General features: G+C 46.1%; 1 protein-coding gene across 1 annotated transcript in view; it reads left to right on the top strand.

Moving 5' to 3' along the window:
• fer1l4 (fer-1 like family member 4) overlaps positions 1-24,006 on the top strand; it is a gene marked incomplete at both ends in the record, with an annotated part of 122,058 nt that overhangs the window by 45,270 nt on the left and 52,782 nt on the right. The window contains 16 exons of the mRNA XM_080535374.1: positions 2,653-2,839; positions 3,342-3,608; positions 3,798-3,901; positions 4,053-4,161; positions 4,446-4,638; positions 4,861-4,981; positions 6,691-6,791; positions 6,922-7,009; positions 7,131-7,247; positions 7,393-7,545; positions 8,271-8,458; positions 10,585-10,705; positions 11,165-11,299; positions 11,762-11,926; positions 15,075-15,185; positions 17,755-17,916. Of these exons, the coding sequence (XP_080391500.1) occupies positions 2,653-2,839; positions 3,342-3,608; positions 3,798-3,901; positions 4,053-4,161; positions 4,446-4,638; positions 4,861-4,981; positions 6,691-6,791; positions 6,922-7,009; positions 7,131-7,247; positions 7,393-7,545; positions 8,271-8,458; positions 10,585-10,705; positions 11,165-11,299; positions 11,762-11,926; positions 15,075-15,185; positions 17,755-17,916 (2,322 nt within the window). The remainder of the gene's footprint in view (positions 1-2,652; positions 2,840-3,341; positions 3,609-3,797; positions 3,902-4,052; positions 4,162-4,445; positions 4,639-4,860; positions 4,982-6,690; positions 6,792-6,921; positions 7,010-7,130; positions 7,248-7,392; positions 7,546-8,270; positions 8,459-10,584; positions 10,706-11,164; positions 11,300-11,761; positions 11,927-15,074; positions 15,186-17,754; positions 17,917-24,006) is intronic.

Below are 24,006 nucleotides of genomic sequence, written 5' to 3'. Positions count from 1 at the left end.
CTACATCAATGTAGGGAAAGCAAAACTACAGACTGACCAATCTTGCGCTGCAAGTTCGTGTCAACGCGAAACGATCTTTGGAAACAGAGAAACTAAAATTATTAGGTCCAAATGATGACACAAAATATATAAAGCAACATACAAAGAACACCAAACCGAGTTTAAACAAGAACAAGTCATTTATTAAACAAGATACAGAAACTACTTACAAAATATGAAACGATAAGAGCAGGGAGGTCCAGCCAAAAGAAACAAAACAAGGAGAAGTCGTGGGCCAACCACGCATTTGGCTGTGAGACCTAAGGCTTCTCCCTAAATAAACAAACCAAAACAGATGGGAAAAAACAAACCTATCAAACAAAACCGAAAACTGGACTACCAGACATCCCTCCCCAAAAGAAAGAGGAAAATAACACATAGCATGCGGCTAACAAAATAACATGCGGGTGGAAGGAGTCTCCCCTACTCTCCAGAGGGTTCCTGTATAGCAGGGACACCATCGTCAGGTCCAAATCATGGGCACCTGAGCAAACAGAGAGAGAGAGAGAGAGAGAGAGAGAGAGAGAGAGAGAGAGAGAGAGAGAGAGAGAGAGAGAGAGAGAGAGAGAGAGAGAGAGAGAGAGAGAGAGAGAGAGAGAGAGAGAGAGAGAGAGAGAGAGAGAGAGAGAGAGAGAGAGAGAGAGAGAGAGAGAGAGAGAGAGAGAGAGAGAGAGAGAGAGAGAGAGAGAGAGAGAGAGAGAGAGAAAGAAAGAAAGAGAAAAATAGAGCAGGGGGGGAGTGTGGAACATTTTCCCTGTCTAGGTGTTTCCTTGTCCCAACAACACCCACTCATACAATAATACACCTACTATTTGTTTACTGGGTTGTGGCTCCTGTACTGTGCACCACCATTCTCAATGAGCTAATGGAAAACTCCCCTATTTCCAGACAATTGGAGTGTGTCATTGTGCCTTCCTTATCAGCTCTTTCAGATCAGATCAGGACACAACCCTGTACAGTCCCTTTTAACACATTCCCTTCCATGCTGGAAGACTGGGTAAGGGAGTAGAAAAGCAATTCAATTCACTCCACTGTAATAACAGGGAAAGGTGCTTGATCTTGAGGGCCATCGTTTTTGTTTCTTTTAAAAAAATAGAACCCACCAATCAATAATTAATTAATGAAATAACAAATACTGTTGGCTATTAGTAAGGTCCAGAAAAATTGTTTTAGTGGTCTCCCATTCCCCAGTCCCAAGAGAACAACATACTGTGCTGCCCACTCGTACCATGTTGACATGCGGCTCTATTTTCAGCCACCATTTCAGCCACCATACACAAGCGTATGGGCAATATGTGTCAGCGATAACAGAGGAAATGACTTAATCTGCACGTGTGTATGACAATGACCAGGTCAAGTGCCATCAGTTGTGCTGAAAAAATTACCTTGAAAATAGCACTACTATACACACCTCCTAGTACCACTGTCAGTGGCTGTGTTTGTGCTAAGACTGGTTTTTTATGCCGTTAAATTTATAGCCTCTTGTGTTGACACACAAGTTGCAAACCTGGAATAGCAAAGTTAGAAACAAACACTAATCTGATCCAGTACTGTGATTATATGAGGAGCATAACTTTAGTAGTCAAACCTTTGTAGTCAACTTTCTTCATTCTTGTGTGTTTTGAGTGGCTGTAAATCCAATGTTGATGATTCACTGCCATCTGCTGTGCTGGAGTGTTCGCTTGCATAGTATCAAGACAGCTCCCGTGTGTCAGATCAGTCATTTATTGGCACCAGCAGATGAGGTCATGCCCCTGAAAGCCATTTACAATCTATAGATAAACCTATTGAAGTAGACCATCCAATGATCTAATTCGCTGATGCCTTCCCAGCTCCTGGGAAGTCCACCCTAGTGGACTACATGGCGTCCCTCATGCTTTCACAAATGCAATGAATGGGAAAGATAGCAGCTGCCTTCACTAGGGCTATAACTCTATACTCTAACTCACTAGGGCTATAACTCTATGTGTAATACTACCCATATAACAGGGATGCATGTAAACTCTTGTCCATGGAAAGATAGTGAGCAGGTACACAAAACGGTGTGCGCTGAAGAATAACTGCAGAAGTAATGGAACTGTGGAGGTGTTATGAGGATAACCTTAGAATTGCATGTGACAGCATGTAATGCCGAAACCGGGAACAAGTCAGCAGCCGATTTAATGTTCGGAATTTTTTTTTCTGAAAAATGTAAACCCATTTCAGCGTTGTTGAAAATCAGTGACACACTCGCTAGTCAACTAACACAGCTTTTTTTGTGAGCTTGCTAACAATGTAAAGTAGTGGGGATTACTCACCCAATCCATTGCATTGCAATGTTTTGGCTTGACTAGCGAGTGTGTCATTGATTTTCGACAATGTTGAAATTTATTTAAATTTCTCTGAATAAAAGTCACAACATTTCGATTGGTTGGCGACTTGTTCCTGGTTTGACCAGCCGCCTTCACTGTTCACGATGTGGTCAAGAATTTCTCCGGGACCTACCTTTGAGGACTGACAAGTGCCTAGAGGGTGGCATGTTTCATGGTTTGATACTGGTGCTATATCAACACCACTGTGAATGTATCAATAGAAAGCTTATACAGTATAATGAGACATCAAATGTTTTGTCAGGGCGAGACATCAGTGGTGACCAACTCTAATGTTCCGGAGTGGAACGAGCAGATCTCCTTCATTGAGCAATTCCCTCCCCTTGCTCGGCGAATCAAAGTCCAGATCTTGGATGATGCCAACATCGGTGATGTGGCCGTGGCAACACACTTCCTGGACCTGCAGCAGATCTCCAACCCCAACAGAAATGGTACAGTCCACTATGAGAACTTATACCATGGTCCACTATGAGATCGTATACCCCTACAGCAATGGCACAGTGCAGTCAACATATCTAAGAATCCCACTGAAGGGGCGCTTAGGTGGCGTAGCGGGTTAAGCGCTGACCATGTAACCGCAGGGTCCCCGGTTCGATACCGGCCGGGGACATATCCTGCATGTCATCCCTCCTCTCTCTCTCACCCATCCTTCCTGTCTAAATCTTCACTATAACTGTCAATAAAAATGAAAAATATGAGTGGGACTGCCCCACTCAAAAAAAAAAAAAATAATGAATCCCACTGAAATGGTAGACTAAATCTCGTACCTCTGCAGAAAAAACAATCCACATAAAACAGCGTCCTGAATAATCTCACAAACTGGCTGAACATTGTCTGAACTGTGCCACATCTCTACAGCATCTCTGTCTGCCTCTCTTTCCATCTTTGGTATCTGTCTATTTCTCTTTTACTTTGGTGTTGGCCTCCCTCCAGGCTTCAACCCCACCTTTGGCCCGTCCTGGGTCAACCTCTATGGCTCCCCTCAGAACTCTGCCCTGCGGGACATCCACCAGGCGCTGAACCAGGGGCTGAGCCAGGGCATCTTCTACCGGGGCCGCGTGCTGCTGTCCCTCAGCGTCGAGGTCTACTCTTCCCCGACCGCCGCCAGCGAGACCGGCGCGGTGTCAGCCGGTGTCAAGGGCGTCCTCGGCAGACTCAAGAAGAAGAGCAAAAAGTTCAGAGAGAAGAAGGACAGGGAAGGTAACAAACGTCTGTTTAACAAGCTGCGATGTCAATGGGTTTGTATTGTACAGTAATGATAATGCCATACATTGATGATACGTTTATACCACTAATGGTGTAAACCAGATTGCGTATAGGATAGGATGAGTTGTTCTGCTAGTTGTTGAATGATGTGTTGTTGTTGTTGTTGTTGTTGTTGTTGTTTAGCGGTGCAGGGTCAGAGTGTTTCTGTAGAGGAGACTGAGGAGTCAGGTTCAGTGGTGCCTGAGGCCGTCACTGTGGAAGTAGAGGACATTCACCCGCTGCCTGAGGTCAGCACTGCCTACATCCCCCACAATCCTTAGCTAAATCACTTTTACTCAAATATTATCTGTTACTTATCAATATTCAGTTTCAATATCTTTCAGCTCCCTCCCGAGGTGCAGTTAATGCACCAACACATTTGCTTGTTTTGTCTTGCAGAACTTTGTAGGAGATAAGGAGGAAATGTTGCTGTTTGCTTCACTCTTTGAAGTGACTATGATGGATCCCATTATTGGAAGCAAGCCAGTCACCTTTGAGTTGTCTATTGGTAATCCCACTATCTGTTCAGACCATTTCCTGTTTGAGTTGTCTATTGGTAATCCCACTATCTGTTCAGACCATTTCCTGTTTGAGTTGTCTATTGGTAATATCACTATCTGTTCAGACTAGATGTCCAGACTAGAGATAGCTGGGTATTCGAAAGACCAAAGACCAGGAATTGATTGTACTGTGTTAATAGGAACAATTGTAAAAATGTATAAACATTTGCACACAAATTAAACATTTTAACACTCATGTGAAGTGTTACCCAAATATTGATTTTGTAAACAGGGAACTATGGAAAGGTTGCGGACGAGGAAGTGAAGACAAAGCAGAGCAGAGGCAGAGAGGAGCTGAGCGAGGAGAGACAGTCTCTTTTGGAGTCCTCTGGGGACACATTGGAGAGAGAGGAAGTCCCAATCCCAGCGGCCCGGGACAGGTCGGTCACTGGCCCACACAGACCACAGGCCACCGAGTACGACAGGTAACCCATTAATGTGATTGAAAGATAAACAATCAAAAATAACTTTCGTTACACTGGCTGGGATCAGCTGTCTTAGCCGGCTTAGCTAATTAGCATTGGTCCAGGGAGTGTAAGCTAATGCAAGATTACTTCAAACCACCTCCGTTGGACATTTTATGTACAGGACGTTGCAAATAGATCACATGACTCTCTCGGTTTGTTACTGTATTTATCCGTCGACAGGTCATTCAGCTGTATTTCCCTGCCAAACGAAAAGCCGTGTATGTACGTGTGGAGCTACATTGAGGACCACAGCTTCCGATATCACAACTCAAACTGGCTACACAAGATGTCCGACAGGCTGGTGGGTCATTAGATCTCTGTCTCCCTCACCTCTTTCTAGATGTTTCCCACACCTCTGTTAAGACGTATATACTGCATCCTTAACACTCCTGTCTAGACAGTTGTCCCCCTCACATCTGTCCCCCTCACTCCTGTCTAGACATCTGTCCCCCTCACATCTGTCCCCCTCACTCCTGTAGACATCTGTCCCCCTCACATCTGTCCCCCTCACTCCTGTCTAGACATCTGTCCCCCTCACATCTGTCCCCCTCACTCCTGTCTAGACAGCTGTCCCGCTCACATCTGTCTAGACATCTGTCCCCCTCACTCCTGTCTAGACATCTGTCCCCCTCACATCTGTCTAGACATCTGTCCCCCTCACTCCTGTCTAGACATCTGTCCCCTTCACATCTGTCTAGACATCTGTCCCCCTCACTCCTGTCTAGACATCTCTTTGCCACACCTCTCTCTAGACCTCTGTCTAGATCAGGGGTAGGCAACCTTTTTGATATGAAGTGCCATTTTGAAATGTTCTTGTTAATCAGTGTTCCAACCACAATATCAACATTAATTATGACTCAACATCAAACTAAACCAAACAGATCTGCAATTTTATTCCAACCACTACATAAATAAAACATTTTCAGCAAAGAGCTATGTATGCAAAGCCATGTATGCTAAATAACCAGGTCTAACAGTCAATGTGATCCCTGGCCCTGTTTTCCTTTGCTCAGCTCCATCATCTGGGGGTGTACTTGGTCACTTTAAGTTGCACACACGCTTAGAAAAGAAAAATCAAATCAGTTGTGCAATAGTCCATTTTGGTGAGTTGTTTCTATACAATTGACTTATATGACATTAAGGTAATGAATAAAGGAGACAACTACAGTATGTAGGCTAGGTAGTAAACTAATTTTTAAAATTATAAAATGTGAAATAAGCGCTACAGGATGTCATCAGGGTACAGAGCACAGCTTCCTGGTCATCAGAAGTGGAGATGGCAGTTTAGTGGAGATTCTGAAGCAGGTGCAAGAAAAGTGCCATGTGGGTTGATGTTATTAAGATTTTAGGTTCTCAACAGTTTTTCAGAAACAAAGCAGTGTAAGAAATCAGTGTTTTGTGTGAGTTTGCCTTTGTGAAATCTAATAATAACAATATGGATAATAATATTTCTATAATTAGTATATCATATAAAAATTAATATCTTACCTTCTAACAGATTAATCCATAATAAGCATTAATCCATAAGAGGGTAACAACAGGGTTTCATCTTGGCAACCAGTCGTCCACCAGTCTGTCGTCCAGTCTGGTGGTCAGTGTACAGTGGGGTGCAAAGATGTGGGCACCCCTGGTTTAAATGTCTGTTACAATTAATCTCCAAGTGATTGAAAGCAAACCTGAACACTAAATGTGTAGGGCCTAGGGCCAGAACTTAATGTTCGAAGCCCAGAAATTGAAGTTGAAGAGAGGTTGGGTATTCCATGACCCGAAGCATACCTCAAAATCAGCCATAAAGTACCTCCAGGAAAGTCGGATGAAGGTTTTGGAATGGCCATCACAGTCCCCAGACTTGAATATTATTGAAAATCTGTGGAGAGATCTCAAACATGCCATGCATGCATTTATGTTCTGACACTCTGAATGTCTGCTTGGCTTGTGATCTGATCTCTCTCAGTTTTCCAATGAGCAAGAGTAGAATGCTGACTCTGGACGTGTGTTGCTCTTCTGCAGGAGTATGGCATTGATGAGGTGGAGAAACTGTTGAAGAGACCGAGGAGCAATGCTAAGGAGCGCTTGGTGGAGGTGCTTTTGGAGTTTGTTACCAGCTGCAAGTAAGTAGCTCGCTACAATATTAGAATAAGCAAGCAGAACATTCATCAAATCAACTACATTTGGCCATTAGCTAAATAAGATTACCAAGAGGCTTCAACTGTCCATACTATGTGTCTCCCTGCCCTGAAGGCAGTACAACGCCAACTCAGACAGAAAGACAGCCGCAAGGTTCAACAACCTGGACAAATGTCGCAAGGAGTTCACGAAGAAGAACATTGTGAGATAGAGCCTCTTGTCATATTGTCCTTCTGCTTTTTGTCATAAACTCATGCCTCGGTCAGTATGTCTGGTGTATGCTTATTCCTACCCTGTGTATGTGGTGGTGACTCTGTCCTCAGGTGGTCCTAGCCAAGCAGGCCCTGAGGGCCAAGAGGAAGATGACCAGACGCACGGTAAAGGACAGACTTGCCGATACCAAGAGGATCCTCAAAAGGCTATGCCTTCTGGCGAAAGAGGTGAGCTGTTCAAAGTAGTTTGAACTGTACAGTTGGGGTTCTCTCGATTTACGATTACTGATGATTGGGGTCTCTCTATTTGTTTGTCTCTTTTTCTCTCTCTCTCTCTCTCTCTCTCACTCACTCACTCTCTACCTCGCTCCAGCCTCAGAGCACCTTGCCGGATGTGTTTCTGTGGCTGATGAAAGGCGGGAAGCGTGTGGCCTTCGCCAGGGTCCCCTCCCACTCCATCTTCTTCTCCCTGGTAGAGGAGGAACGGGGGAAGGACTGTGGGAAACTTACCACAATCTACTTGAAGGTGCCTCTCTCATCTGTATAGTCTGGTCCCAATAAGTCTGTCCTCTATTCCCTGCATCCTCCTTCCTCAATTCTTTCCCAAATGCTTTGGAGAAGATCCAAAGTTCCTCCCTGTAGAAAGCGAGGACAGAGGATGCAAGACCATCCAAACACAGGTGTTGTTGAGCAATGAGGAACCACCTCACAGTTTATTTGCTCGTCAGCCATAATTAAGATCACAAATCCACTTTGTCACCTATAAACATTTAGATTATTAACAGATAGGCTATCCTGGCTCTGTGAAGTGAGCGGTACCTGAAAATGCCTTTTGACTGACTTTGAGTTCATGCTGATTTATTTATGTACGATTCTATTGCAGTATATGCTGACATCCAAACAAGGTGTTTTTTAACAACAAAACATTATTTTATCGTTCTGTAATATAATGACTCAACAAACAAAAATAGTTAACTATGAAATATGTAACCCTCACAAAGAAATATTATATGAAATGGGTCTTGGGTGACCACCAGAAAACTGACTGAAAGCCAGTTTATTATTCAGCTCTGGGTGTATGTACTGTAACTCCAATTCTAGGTGGATTTTGTAAATTCAAAACATTTTCACAGTATCATTAGCAATCAGTTACATTTACTAGAATAGCATTTTAGATTTTTTTGGATGAATAGATTCAACATTGTACTATATATTCCATCCCATTGTAAGTCTAATGTCTGGTCTCTTTAGATTCCAGGGGCAGCGGTAGGTGAGATCTTTGCCAAGCTAGAGGTGTATCTATGGCTGGGCTTTACCAAGTATGCCAAGAACGCTGTCAGCAGCCTGCCTGCTGAGTTCCTGCCTGTGTATGAGGAAGCAACAGCCGTCATCCCTGTCCACCTGAACACCACTCCTACCAAACTGTCCTGCCAGGGTTAGTGTTCACAGGCAAACACACATACATTGTGGCCTGGGGGGGTCCAGTGCTCTAGCATCGCAGTCTACAGTGCACACATATGCCCATGTCGGCATGGGTTCGAATCCGGCCCATGCCCTGCTGACATGCCCTCTCTCTCATCTTCTCCTTACTTTCCTGTCTGTCTTCACTATATCTCTCCAATAAAAGGAAAAATATGAGTGGGACTGCCCCCCCCCAAAAAACACATACATACATTCACAATTGTACAAATGCACACACGTATTCATGCACAGTTTGCACACATGTTCATAATTCCATGCATGGACATGCACACTACACTGTTGCTTCTAGCAGACACTTGTAGTTAGAAGACCTGAGGACTAGACTTCATAACCAAGCCTAGACTTCATAACCAACCTGAGCTCCAGCAGGGACGGCAGGTAGCCTAGAGCAGTGTTTTTCAACCTTTTTTGTGCCACGGCACATTTCTTACCTTGAAAAAATCCCACGGCACACCGCCATCCCAAATGTTACAAAATGATACATAGTAGCCTATCATATACATAACATTATAAGAACTTGTCGTTATACTCACTCAGTGCGAAGCCTGGCCCGTATGTTGGCCATGTATGCGAGCCTTGCGCACAATTTGTCACTTGCAAGCAGCTTTTGTCACAAGCAAGCAACTCAAACACACGGGCCAGCACTTTTCCGCGGGACAATCATCGGACCGCCGTATGGAGCAATAACGTCTTATGCTCCGCTCCCATCTCTTCACATAATGCTGCAAATAAGCGGCTTTTCAGAGGTCTTGTTTTTACAAAGTTTACCATACGAACAACAGCATTCAACACATCAGATATCTCCGCTGGTAAAGTTTCGGCAACATAGCTGCTGCTCCATCAGTGCAGACACGCAACTGTTCCACTGAAGTCCTCCTTGTTCGACATACTCTGATGTGATCTGAAATATTTCCTCCCCTGTTGTTTTTTTTATGCAATGTCTTGCAAAAAAGACATTTTCTGTGATTGTGTCTCCATCCACAAAGCGTGCATTGGCCAAGAGTTGAGCCAAGACTCAAGTTGCAAAGCAAACTGCCCACTGCCACGTATCTTCTCCAAAACAACACTTTCGATGTCTGCAGACATGTCAGCAATGTGTCTGGCAATCGTCTTAATCGAGAGGGGAACTTTGGCAATTTCTTTAATGACATCAGAGCTAAGCATCGTGTTCACAATGGCTCACAATGACAATCACAACTAAAGTTGCCTGTTTCTGTAGTCTGTGTCCTTGTTTTGGAGTGATGGGTGTTTTGTTTGCAGATTGTGTTTAAGCTTGCTAGGGACCATGGCACTGTTTGATAGCTGTCCACCACAAAGCACAATGGAGTTGGTGCAGCAGGATCTTTCTTCAAATATATTTTTCATCTTTGTTGTTAGCATTGTCACTTGTCTGCCTGCATCTCTAATTCTCTCTAAATATATACAAATCTGATTAAGCCATTAATCGCGCTACCGCCACCTACAGGCCTACCACCTATGCGCAACCATACGAGAGCTGTATGAATTTTTTATTTTATTTTTGCGCCTTCATTTGTCTGGACCAATTAAGTGGAATTTGATCATTTCCCACGGCACATCTGATGATCTCTCACGTGGTTGAAAAACAGGTTAGAGAGGCCGACTAGCAATCGGAAGGTCGCTGGTTCGATCCCCGCCTCAGGAGGGGGTTGCATGTGAGCTGGTGCCCTTGAGCAAGGTACTTACTTAACTTAACCCCTAATTTCTCCAGGGATGCTGACGATGGCTGACCCTGTGCCCAGGGTTGCCAGATGGGGCAGGTTTTTATTTGATTTGACAAACATCATTGGCAACAGACATACAGTTTAGGGGGCAGGAGATGGGCACCTGCCCAATAGTCATTAGCGGTTTTCTGACAATAAGGTTTTGGGCTGGTGGTTTTTGGTGGATTTAGCGGTTTTTAGACTGTGGTGAGGCTGGAAATTGTCAATCCTATCTGGCAACCCTACTTGTGCCTAGAGCAAAAAAAGACATTTTGTTGCACTCAAACAGGTTGAATCTAATCTAAAGTCGGTTCCTTCTATCTACGCTTTGTTCCTCCGGTTCTTCTGCCATCCCTAGACAGCCGCTACTACCAGCTTCGTGCCCACGTCTACCAGGCACGGGGCATCGTGGCCGCTGATGACAACGGCCTGTCAGACCCCTTCGCTAAGGTGTTGTTCTCCACGCAGTGCCAGGTGACACGGGTGAGTCTCCCTCTGGAATAGAGCGGGATAGAGCGGGATAGGCTCACCAGGTCTTTCATAGGGAACGAGGGACAACACTCACTTTTTGGAGGGTACACAGCATACAGTGTGTTTATAGGTTTAGTTATGAAGCCTGTTTAATATTATCATGGAAAAACTGAATAAATTGTGTGTGTGTGTGTCTGTCAGGACAGGCTGGTGGTGGAGGTAGAAATTGGGAGGACGGGCTCATTGTATGCATCGAGTTAAATGAATCATCATCGATTCCAAGCTTCCAATTTCTATCTCCACGAGCCTCCACTGGTGCGTGTATATGTGTGTGTGAGTGTGTGATTGACTGTGTATGATTCCCTGTGTGTGTGTGTGTGTGGGGGGGGGGGGGGATTGACTGTGTGTGATTGACTGTGTGTGTGTGTGTGTGGGGGAGACTGACTGTGTGTGCTTGTGTTGTTGTTCCAGGTGATAGAGGAGACTCTGTCCCCTACATGGTGTGAGCTGCTCCTGTTTGACCAGATCCTGATTGAGGGCAGCAAGAACGACCTGAGGGACGACCCTCCTATCGTCATCATCAACTTCTACGACTACAACGCAATGGTGACAACGCCACACTGATCTACATCATTAACACTAGAACAGCCATGGGTGGGGGGTAATTTGACTCCTGTGAGTAAAAAGGAATGTTATATTTTTGCACTCGATCAAATTTCAGGACCCTCCTTTCATGACTTTTCCTGGTTCTACCACCCAGTATCCTTACATTTTCAAAATCACATCAGGATAAGCTAGTATAAAGCTATTTTGCAGTTTTTCGGTGTAGGACACAGGCTAATTAAGAAGACGGCCAACTAGTGGTCATTGGGTGTAAATAGCAGCTTAGCATTGAAAAAAAGGGGCCCCGAGGCGGCTCTTTTAGTAGGTAAAAAGGCACGGCTGTTCTAGTGTTAAATGGGAATTCTCTATAGAAAATGTGTATTAGTCTAGGGGACTGGGCTTATGCTAGGTCTGGGAAACCAGCCGTATATGAATGACTGAATGTATGTATGAATGTTCTGACAGGGGACTGCAGAACCCCTGGGCCGGGCGTTCGCTGAACCGGAGCTGAAGTTTGTGGAGGAGCCCTACAGGAAGCCCAAGCTGAAGTTCTTTGACATCAGCAGAGGGAAGGGAGAGCTGCTGGCGGCGTTTGAGCTGATAGAACTGGACTACTCTGGCTTCGGAGAGGTGGACAATTAAGCCTTATGGAACGAGAAGCCATGGTATATCGTGGATATCGGCACAGCTAGCGGGGTGGTTAGGCACGAGTGTGCCGGAGAGCAAAGCGGAGTGCTGTTATATATATATATACACCCCCTAGCTGTGCCTATATCCATGAACGAACACAGTCACTGCTAAGAGCTATTAGTCATGGAAGGAAGGATACTGTGACACTGAGAGAAGAGAGAAGAGAGAGAGAGAGAAGCGGGGGGGCCCCCGCTGGTGGTAGAGCAAACAATTAAATTGAGAAGGAATGTATGGTGGCTGAAGTAGGACATTTGATGTTGTGGTTTACCTGGTGACCTGGGGGCCGTTCCACTAAAGTGGATTAGTATATCGGCGATTGAAATAAATCAGGCGATCAGGCAACTCGGGATTGGAATTCAAGCCTCAGGTGATTCCTCGAACGAGGATCAGGCTTGTGTCATCAGTGTTCACAGAACACCGGCTTACAAATCTTCGATATGGGCGCGTGCACGCAGACATAAAGAGCTCCGAAGAGTCGATCTGTCGAAATGAAGATACTCCACTCTGCAGGGGTCCTACATTTGCGCAGCATTCTGAATTATTGATCTTTATGAAGACGGAAAAATAAGATGTAAAATAGTGCAATACTGCCGCAATTAACAAGGCGAGGGAAATGGTTTGGCAAGAAATTGCTGACCGATTAAATGCGTAGGTCATACTAGCCCCAGTTATTGTTATATGTTCATATTTTAATAAATGAATATTTACTACTGTGGTGATATCAGCAGCAGGCTACACACCGTCATATCGCCACAATGGCCTAGTGGTATCGACCGCTGCTATAGTATTTATTCGTCATTTTATATCGGTGGTTCAAATCCCTCTTCGGACACACTTTTTACTGCATTTCGTTGTCTGAATCTAATCTAAAATCTCATCTAAAAAAGTATGTAGGCTATAAAATTATGGTGCAGGCTAATTTACAAGAACTGACACGATTACAATGGTGTTTGAAGCCTTTGCATGAAATCTTCGGTTAAATGTAAAAAAAAAAAAAAAAAAACGTATTCAAGTCTCGAACTCGCAACCTTTGGAACTCTAGCTGGCTGCCTTAACCACTGCGCCAGCCAGACCGCTGTGATGACAGCAATGCAAGTTGAAACAATTACTTTTTTTTTTACACTCTTTTATTTATTGATCTATCGATCTATCTATCACACTTTCAAAATATCAAGTTATCTATCACACAATCAAACTATCTATCGATCGATCACACTTTCAAAATATCAAATTATCTATCTATCTATCTCGTGTGAAGTAGGAACTAATATTTCCTAAAAGACACTTGAGGAACTGTCGTTCGGGATGTAGTTTCCGCCTGTGAGCCTTTTTTGACGCACGCATTACTTTAGCCAGCCTGTAAGTCTGCTCGGGACCAGGCTAATTATATCTGACTCAGAAGGATATGTTGCATAGCAACCAAGCAGCGAATTATTTGAGCCACATTGATGGCACCGAACGCAAGCTAACATTATCGCCGATTAGAACTTTATCGAGGCTTAGAAGATAATCGACCTTAGTGGAATGGGCCCCTTGCCATGCGAACAATCGATTTTTAGCTAAGGAGCGCAGCACGCTCTCATTCAGTGAGGTAAACCCCTGGTAAACCCCTGCTCAATCAAACTACTTTTTAGATGTGGGTGATATGGAATTCAAGTACATTTACATTTACATTTTTGGCATTTAGCAGACGCCTTATTCCAAAGTGACTTACAACAAATACACCAGTCTTAGTAAGACAAAGTCATCTAAGCTCAATCCAGGCTGGGGTCATTGTCAGTCGTCGTGCTAGAAGAAGGAAGATTTATTATTATTATTATCATTATTATTATTATTATTATTATTATTATTATTATTAATTTATTTTTAATATAACACAGGAGAAACAGTACAGGGGGTAGTAGATGTCTCAGGAGAAACAGTACAGGGGGGTAGTAAATGTCTCAGGAGGGACAGTACAAGGGGGTAGTAGATGTCTCAGGAGGGACAGTACAGGGGGGTAGTAGATGTCTCAGGAGGGACAGTACAGGGGGATAGTAGATGTCTCACGAGGGACAGTACAGGGGGGTAGTAGATGTCTCAGGAGGGACAGTACAGGGGGATAGTAGATGTCTCAGGAGGGACAGTACAGGGGGATAGTAGATGTCTCAGGAGGGACAGTACGGGGGGTAGATGTCTCAGGAGGGACAGTGCAGGGGGCTAGTAGATGTCTCAGGAGAGACAGTACAGGGCGGTAGTAGATGTCTCAGGAGGGACAGTTAAGGTGTAGCCTAAAGAGATGGGTCTTCAGTCTGGCAAGTATACCAACCACTAATAAATGACAAATAGTCAGCTGACAGTTGAGGTTCATATTTTATTTTATTGACTTGACTCGTCTGTCAAACATGCCACATGTCAGCAGATAGAAATATCTCAAATAGATCTGACATTATTATATGAATCATGTAGAGCTATGAGGTTAAAGTAGAGCTTTTCAGCTTTTATTTGATGGTAATTGTAACACTTATTATGCTTAGTTCCTTATTTCAGTACTCAAACTTGTGCAGGCATAAGAGAGCTTTCAATTGTCACATCACACAATCTGTCACATGTTTACAGGGGGGGTCAGGGGACCTTCTAACCTTCAGGTTCTTTAAGGGGACATGTTGTTCACAGACATGTCCTGCAATCTAGAGCCTTGAAAGGAGCCACAGTTACTATATACCACCACCAAAGATACAACAAACGCTATGAGTCGAGAGCAGAGAAGGAACACAAGTTTGACCTTTGATATTTCAAACAATTCTCCTGTGGAAGTGACACATTACTGACAGATGGGTGGGGAAATGATACAGACTTTGAAAAGGTGTCCTTCTGTCACATTGTCAGTCTACATGGGCTGCTCCTGTGCGTGATGTGTGTGTCTCCAGCCATGTGCTGATACTGTGTGTGATGTGTGTGTCTCCAGCCATGTGCTGATCCTGTGTGTGATGTGTGTGTCTCCAGCCATGTGCTGATCCTGTGTGTGATGTGTGTGTCTCCAGCCATGTGCTGATCCTGTGTGTCTCCAGCCATTTGCTGATCCTGTGTGTGATGTGTGTGTCTCCAGCCACGCCTGCCTGTGGGTGTGGACCCCAGGGAGCCCCTGTACCTACAGGAGGAGAAGTGTTACGTAATCCCTGACGTGGTCAGACCCGTGTTGAAGACCTTTAGGATAGAAGTAAGTGAAAGCCTCGCCTCTCTGGAACATTCTCTCCAAACCACATCAAGGAATCCTGCATGCTCTCTTCCTCAATCCCTCCAAAACCCATCTTTTTAATCTTGCTTTTAATCTTGAACTATTGTTAGTGTTGTTTTTTACTGACTGCGCCTCTGTTTTACTTGTTATTTATCCCACTCAGTGGGCATGGCCTTATTGTAACTGTTAAGTTATTATCAGCCTTATTGTAACTGTTAAGTTATTATCAGCCTTGTTGTAACTTATAAGTTATTATCAGCCTTATTGTGACTGTTAAGTTATTATCAGCCTTATGTAACTGTTAAGTTATTATCAGCCTTATTGTAACTGTTAAGATATTATCAGCCTTGTTCTGTTTTCATGACAAATGGCCATGACTCACACACATATTGGAAGGCCCAGTTAGAGGACCCCAGTCCCTCCAGTTAGAGGACCCCAGTCCCTCCAGTTAGAGGACCCCAGTCCCTCCAGTTAGAGGACCCCAGGCCCTCCAGTTAGAGGACCCCAGCCCCTCCAGTTAGAGGACCCCAGTTAGAGGACCCCAGTCCCTCCAGTTAGAGGACCCCAGTCCCACACAGTTCGAGGACCCCAGTTAGAGGACCCCAGTCCCTCCAGTTAGAGGACCCCAGCCCCTCCAGTTAGAGGACCCCAGTTAGAGGACCCCAGTTAGAGGACCCCAGCCCCTCCAGTTAGAGGACCCCAGTCCCTCCAGTTAGAGGACCCCAGTCCCACACAGTTAGAGGACCCCAGTTAGAGGACCCCAGTCCCTCCAGTTAGAGGACCCCTGCCCCTCCAGTTAGAGGACCCCAGTTAGAGGACCCCAGTCCCTCCAGTTAGAGGACCCTAGTCCCACACAGTTAGAGGACCCCAGTTAGAGGACCCCAGTCCCTCCAGTTATAGGGCTTTCACACCGGAAGTTCCGAATGCCGGTTCGCGTTCGGAAACCTCCGAACATTGGCGCTGTCTGGCGAACGAGCCCGCATTCATACCAGTGTATCGTTCGCCAGACAGCGCCAACGTTCGGAGGTTTCCGAACGCGAACGCAAACCGGCGTTCGGAACTGCCGGTGTGAAAGCCCTATTAGAGGACCCCAGTCCCTCCAGTTAGAGGACCCCAGTCCCTCCAGTTAGAGGACCCCAGCCCCTCCAGTTAGAGGACTCCAGCCCCTCCAGTTAGAGGACCCCAGTCCCACACAGTTAGAGGACCCCCGTTAGAGGACCCCAGTCCCTCCAGTTAGAGGACCCCAGTCCCACACAGTTAGAGGACCCCCGTTAGAGGACCCCAGTCCCTCCAGTTAGAGGACCCCAGCCCCTCCAGTTAGAGGACCCCAGTTAGAGGACCCCAGTTTCTCCAGTTAGAGGACCCCAGCCCCTCCAGTTAGAGGACCCCAGTTAGAGGACCCCAGTTTCTCCAGTTAGAGGACCCCAGTTTCTCCAGTTAGAGGACCCTAGTCCCACACAGTTAGAGGACCCCAGTTAGAGGACCCCAGTCCCTCCAGTTAGAGGACCCCAGCCCCTCCAGTTAGAGGACCCCAGTTAGAGGACCCCAGTCCCTCCAGTTAGAGGACCCTAGTCCCACACAGTTAGAGGACCCCAGTTAGAGGACCCCAGTCCCTCCAGTTAGAGGACCCCAGCCCCTCCAGTTAGAGGACCCCAGTTAGAGGACCCCAGTTTCTCCAGTTAGAGGACCCTAGTCCCACACAGTTAGAGGACCCCAGTTAGAGGACCCCAGTCCCTCCAGTTAGAGGACCCCAGCCCCTCCAGTTAGAGGACCCCAGTCCCACACAGTTAGAGGACCCCAGTTAGAGGACCCCAGTCCCTCCAGTTAGAGGACCCCAGTCCCTCCAGTTAGAGGACCCCAGTCCCTCCAGTTAGAGGACCCCAGTCCCACACCCTCACAACAATTATGATGGCAAGATTACAGAAGGGGGTGCTGATTTCTTTCAACTTTGAGAGGCCATAGACCACTTCTGAAGCGTTATGCCATAACCCTAACCCTAACCCTAGAGACACCAAACCATCACTGGTAGCTCCACCAGCATCACAAAACACATAACAACAAAATAACCATCCACAGATTCTACACACAACAATAAATAACAAAAATAGACTCAAAAAGCCAGTGGTAACTACACAAATCTAGTGTGCATGATGTGTTGTTTCACTTTCTAAACTTAAAATAATAATAATAATGCTAATAATATTATTAATAACAATAATCATAATCATAATAACAATAATACTAATAATAATATAACATGTTTCTTTACACAAATGTTGGCATTGGTCAGGCAGGTCAAGAATACTGTTAATAATCTATTGGCCGCAGCATGTTTTGGGACTCAAGTCTTCCTGATGTGTGTGTGTGTGTGTGTGTGTGCTGCGTTGTGCTGCTGTCCATTTGCTTTAGTTTTGAGAGCTAGAGACCAGTTTTATGTTGGTACACAGGTGCTGCACTTGGTCTGTGTGTAATGTGTGTGGGTCTGTGTGTGTGTGTGTGTGTGTGTGTGTGCGTGCGTGTGCGTGTGTGCGTATGTATGTGTGATATTCAGGTGCTGTACTGGGGGCTGCGTGACCTGAAGAGGGTGAACCTGTTCCAGGTAGAGAGACCTCAGGTGAGGATTGAGTGTGCGGGACAGGGGATCGAGTCGGAGGAGATGGAGAGCTACAAACTCAATCCCAACTTCAAAAAGTGTGTCACACACTTCAATGTGGTGAGCTGTTGTTTCCACAGCCCAAACAGACTTGACCAAATATGATTGTTATTATGATGATGATGATGATGATGATTATTATTATTATTATTATTATTATTGTTATTGATATTATTATTGTCATTGATATTATTGTTGTTATTGTTATTGTTATTCTTCTTCTTCTTCTTGTTATTATTAGAATGACAAACTGACAACATGCCTCCTCTGTCCTTCGTCCTGTGTTGTACAGGGCTGGCTGTAGGCTACTCTAACATTCATCCTTTTATACAGACAAGGAATCATATCTTAATCACTATGAGTGTGAAATGCTTAGCTAGTCAGTCAATGACAATGACTGACCGATTGATTTCAAAGGAGTAGAGAGAACCAACAGGACTTTTTTGTAAAACAAAACCGTGTGACGGGACAGCTGGACATCTGAGCTGCATTGCTGTGTTGTGGAACATAACTGACATAATGTGACAGGATCTGGTGAAAAAGTCCCCAAGTAGGGCAAGGTAATTTTTTTAATAGATTATGAAAGTGCAGATTGTAAGTGGCAATTCTGAAAATAGTTGAAGAAGATAATGCTCATTTGACTGTTGGTACAAACGAAATACCGGTATTCGAACCAAATACCGGAGAAAATTGTTCTGAATCAAAACAGACACGTTTGCTACCATCGCATTGGTAGCATACCTGTCAACATTGGGATTTGAAAATAAGGGATATTTTCCAAAAATAAGGGAAAATAAGGGATATCCCCCCTGCGCACCCCCGGGTCATCCTCTCCCCCCCCCCACCATCCACAAACCATACCCCTTACATTTAGACTGTACACACAGTCAATCCTAACATCACCACTAGACAACCATAGGATACCACTTACATTAGACTGTACACACAGTCAATCCTAACATCACCACTAGACAACCATAGGATACCCCTTACATTTAGACAAGGGTACACACAGTCAATCCTAACATCACCACTAGACAACCATAGGATACCCCTTACATTTAGACAAAGCTATACACTGTCAATCAACCACCTGCTTCAGTGCAACAATAATTAAGTAGTTCCTACATTAAGTAAGTGACTACAGGTGGTCAGAATCAGATACCTGGTTGAAAGTAAAATACTTTGAACATCCCTGCATGAAAACACAAAAGGGCATCTAAATTCAGCACATTTATTTATACATTACTTGACACCATGATGTCAATGGGAAAAGAGCGGCGCAAAGCTACCAGCGATCATTTCAAAACAGCGATAATCGAGGCTGTGTTCGTAAAAAACGCTCTGGAAATCTGACCACCACTCATGGAATGCCTCTTATCCAATCAAATTACTTGGTCCCTTTATGACGTTGCACCTAGTGTGCGTTCCGGCACTCTCAGAGCAAAATTATGAACGCAGCCCAAGAAACGAGAGGAGACAAGTCAACTCTGACATGGCTATAGCGATTGTGCGCATGCGTCTAACGTCTAACAATTAAGTGTTAAATTATATTTTATTATAGGTTAAAAATACGGGAGATTTACGGGAAAATATTTAAACGGGAGCACAGCGGGAAAGAAAGGTAAAATACGGGAGAATCCCGGGAAAAACGGGAGGTTTGACAGGTATGATTGGTAGCTAGCTAGCAGCTAAGAAGGAACATCGCTATGAACATCTAACTGCATGTTTAGCACTTCACAACATGCTGATAGAACATCAACATGCTAAAAACACATAACTACACATAATTAGAATAGACACAGTCCTTAGACGTCCTAAAACATAAGTTTGTTTACAAGCCATGCATCACTAACCCAGTAGCCACAAAGCAACGACTCAGTGAACCCAATTCACAAATGATAACTGCTTAGTGATCCTTAAAGAATTATGAAACACGGGACGTGATGTTATACTGTCCATTGTGCCAATGGATGGTACGCACATGAGGTTTGCCTTGATGTTGAGAGTGGCATGGGAGCTGTATCTCAGACATGGGAAGGATGTTACATTTCGGGACACATCATCAGTAGAGTACCTTTGAATCATGGGGTGTTTCGGCCTTCTCAACACTAGACACCCTCATCTAAGGCGGCCAGCTACAGGGGGATCAAGCCTGAGCTTGTGTCCCATGCCCAATCATGAGAATTGCCTGGTTGTTTAAATGGCGCAGCCCACGGGACTATGCAAGGCAGGGGTGTCCTCTTCCCTGAGTCAGGCCTAGAGCAGACCGCATACCTTGTTCACCCTCCTCCTGGAGGGTTCTGACCTGGGATCTCAAGTGGGAGTGGGGGTAGGGGGGGATTAGTGAGCGGGTCATGTTGCTGTTCTTTGAGCCCAGCAAGGGTCCTTCCGCTTGATCCATATCCACTGGCTGCTTCTTTCGGCCGCTTCAGAGAGTGATCTAATTGTCTGTCGCAGAGCCTGTCCATGGATGCCAAGGTCTTTCAGCAGCCTAACGGTGGAAGAAGCCACGAAACCTCTGCATCCCACTTCACCCGGATAGACTTTTGCCTTCCATCCTCGTTGTTGAGCGTCTGCTGCCAGTTCTGTGTAGCGCAGTTTCTTGCGCTCATAGGCCTCTTCAGCTGAATTCTCCCACGGGACTGTGAGCTCTATGATGTAAACAGACTTCAGTGAAGGGGACCAGAGTACCAAGTCTGGTCTAAGGGTGGTGGCTGCAATCTCGGGTGGAAAGATTAGTTGCTGGCCAATATCGACTAGCATCTTCCAATCCCGGGCTATGGCTAGCTGTCCAGCTTCTGGTTTGGTTGGAGGATGGTTGGACTTTTTCTGTCCCTCTCGGATGAATGTTGGTGCCGTGATGGAATTGGTTGCTTTCAAGGGCAAGGAGTTGGTGGTATTCCTCTTGCTCTCAAGAGCTGCTGCCAGGCTCTTGAGGACCTGGCTGTGCCTCCAGGTGTAGCGGCCTTGTGTGAGGCTGGTCTTACAACCGGACAAGATGTGTTTGAGAGTTGCTGGAGTTGGGCAGAGGGCACAGGTTGGGTCCTCACCATACCACTGGTGAAGGTTCTTTGGAGATGGGAGCACATCATAGGTAGCTCTGATGATGAAGCTGATGTTGCTTGCCTCCATTCCCCAGAGCTCCCTCCAGCTGAGCTTTCTCCTTTCCAGACCTTCCCACCTCATCCATTGTCCCTGCTTTGCAAGAGAGACGGCCTTCGCGCTTCTTTCAGCCTCCTCCTGACGGCGCACCTCCTCGACCACCATTTTCCTCCTCTCTGATGTTGAGGCCTTATGCCAAGTTGGTTTACTTGCTGCAAGGCCAAAGCCTCCTCTTCCCAGCTGGACATGCCCCACGATGTCATTGTGCCTCAGGGCTGACGTAGCATGCTGCACCGCGTTAGATGGTGTCCATTTCCGTCCAGTTATAAGGGGTGGTACAGCATTGCTGATGGTCTGGTCTCTGGAATCCTTCAACGTCATCTGGAGTCTTACTTTAGATCACTTGTACTCTTCGGTGAGGCTCGTGATGGGTAGTTCAAGGACCCCTTTTCCATAGAGGCCGATGTTGGTCAGACAGCGTGGGACACCGAGCCATTTCTTCACATATGAAGTAATGGTTCGCTCCATCTTCTCCACAGTTGTTATTGGGACCTCATAGATAGTGAGTGGCCACATTACCCGAGGGAGAAGTCCAAATTGCAGGCACCAGAGCTTGAGCTTCCCTGGCAGTAGGGTCTTGTTGATGTTTTCCAGACTGTTGGTGATGTCCTGCCTTAGCTGCTGCACTTGGTCTTTGTCCCTGAGGCTTGCGTTGTACCATCTACCCAGGCTTTTTACAGGTTGCTCTAACACTGTTGGTATTGGGTCGTCCCCAATACAGAACTTCACGTTTTTAAGCTCTCCCTTGACTATAGAGATGCTTCGTGACTTGCTCGGCTTGATTTTCATCCGGGCCCACTTGATGTTCTCCTGCAGTTTTCCAAGTAGCCGCCTGGTGCATGCTGCAGTAGTGGTCAGAGTGGTCATGTCATCCATGTATGCTCGGATAGGTGGAAGGCGGATCCCGTTCTTAGTTCGCTCACCCCCGACCACCCATCTTGAGGCCCTGATGATGACCTCCATGGCCATTGTGAAGGCCAGGGGTGAGATTGTACAGCCTGCCATGATGCCTACTTCTATGCGCTGCCATGATGTTGTGAAGTCGGCTGTTGTGAAGCACAGTTGCAGGTCTTCGTTTATTCAACTAGTGAATACTGCGCCCCAGTATGGTGTCGCAGTGCCCACACCCGCCTCATCGACTCGCCTATAAACGAAGCCTTGCGCATTGTGACAGGATGCCTGCGTCCTACCCCCGTGGACAACCTTCCCATCCTAGCAGGCATCCAGCCCGCAGGCCTCCGCCGCATGGGAGCCACAGCACGTCTCGCCTGCCGGGCCGTGGAGCTTAATAACCATCTGCTCCATGATAGGCTCACTATAACAGCGGAGCCCTCCCGGCGTCTCAAGTCGAGACACCCATTTGTGCCTGCCGCACAGGATCTCAGGCAGCAATGCAGAGATCTCAACATCAGTGCGGCAGGATGGGCGGATTATATGTGGCGCGCGGAGTGGGAGGCTAACACCTCCAAACTCCGCGACCACATCCCAGTCGCCGGCGCTGAGCCCCTCGGGATGGACTTGCCAAGGCTATCCTGGGTGAGGCTCAATCGTCTCCGGACCGGCGTCGGGCGTTTCCGCTCATCAATGCACAGATGGGGCTTGGCCCCAAATGCGTCGTGCGAGTGTGGCGCAGAGGACCAAACCGCAGACCATATTATCCTGGATTGCCCGGTGTACCACCCACCCAACGGGATGCATGGTCTGTCGGTATTAGATGACGAGACGATGACGTGGCTTCTGGAGGGGTGTCCAGAAATATAGCCCGGGTGAGCCCCTCAACCAGGTCTCGGGGTGGTAAAAGGGTAGCCCCTCGGCCCCGAGCCTGGTGGAGTGGAGAGGAAAAACAACTACCCATACGCTGAAGAAGAAGGTCTTCGAAGTAGGCTTTTACTAGGGTAGTGATGGATGATGGAACGTGGAAAAAGTCGAAGGATTCCCAGAGGAGGTTATGGGGAACTGAGCCAAAGGCATTGGCCAGGTCAAGGAAGATGACATGGAGGTCTCTTTTGTCCTTCTTTGCTGCTTGGATCTGGTGCCAGATCATACTGGTATGCTCCAAGCAACCAGAGAACCCAGGAATGCCGGCCTTCTGTACGGATGTATCGACGTACTTGTTCTTCACCAGGTAGGTGGACAGCCTCTGTGCTATTACGCTGAAAAAGATTTTCCCTTCAACGTTGAGAAGGCAGATTGGCCGGAATTGACTGATGTCTGTCGCATCCTTCTCCTTGGGAATTAGCACACCTCCCGCCCTTCGCCACGCCTTAGGTATTATTCCCTTCTGCCACACTATCCTCATGAGCCTCCAAATATAGCATAGAACATCTGGTGCGTTCTTGTAGAGCTTATACGGTACTCCATTCGGCCCAGGGGCTGATGCTGATCTTGCGCGCCGTACTGTATTCTCTACTTCCTTCCATTTTGGAGGGCCAGTCTCCAGGTTGACATCAGGAGGTTGAATAGGTGAAAGTCACGTGACCTGCAGAAGAGATGGCTGCGTAGCGCGCTCGCTCCTGCCCTATTTCCCTTATTTCTTTTGAAACTACTCATAGTAAACTTTTATTTAATAATTCTGATACAGTAAATGTTATTTAACAACTCATAGCTCAAAATGCCGCACACAAGAAAGTCCAAGCCATCCTCTCCTGACCCAGAATCTTCTCAAGACGAAGTGGAGACAAACGAGCTAGCGAACATGCTGAGTAAGGCTATGGCGGACCAACGTCTTTTCATTGAAAACCAATTCTCTGGTATGAACGGCAAACTTGATGCAATCAAGACCGACCTAGCTAACTGTACAAAAGACGTGCAGAAGCTCCGCGGTGAATGCACTGAACTTCGCAAAAAGATGGAGAAAGCTGAGGAAACTACATTTGATAACAAGGCTAACCTCGAAGCTAAGCTAGCTGATTTAGAGGACCGTAGCCGACGTGACAACATACGCATTATGGGAATACCTGAGGGAAACGAGGGTTCCAACGCGGT

The sequence above is a fragment of the Nansenia antarctica genome, assembly GCF_963989245.1.
Source record: "Nansenia antarctica genome assembly, chromosome: 6".
NCBI lineage: Eukaryota > Metazoa > Chordata > Actinopteri > Argentiniformes > Microstomatidae > Nansenia > Nansenia antarctica.
This window is presented reverse-complemented; position numbering and strand designations above follow the sequence as displayed.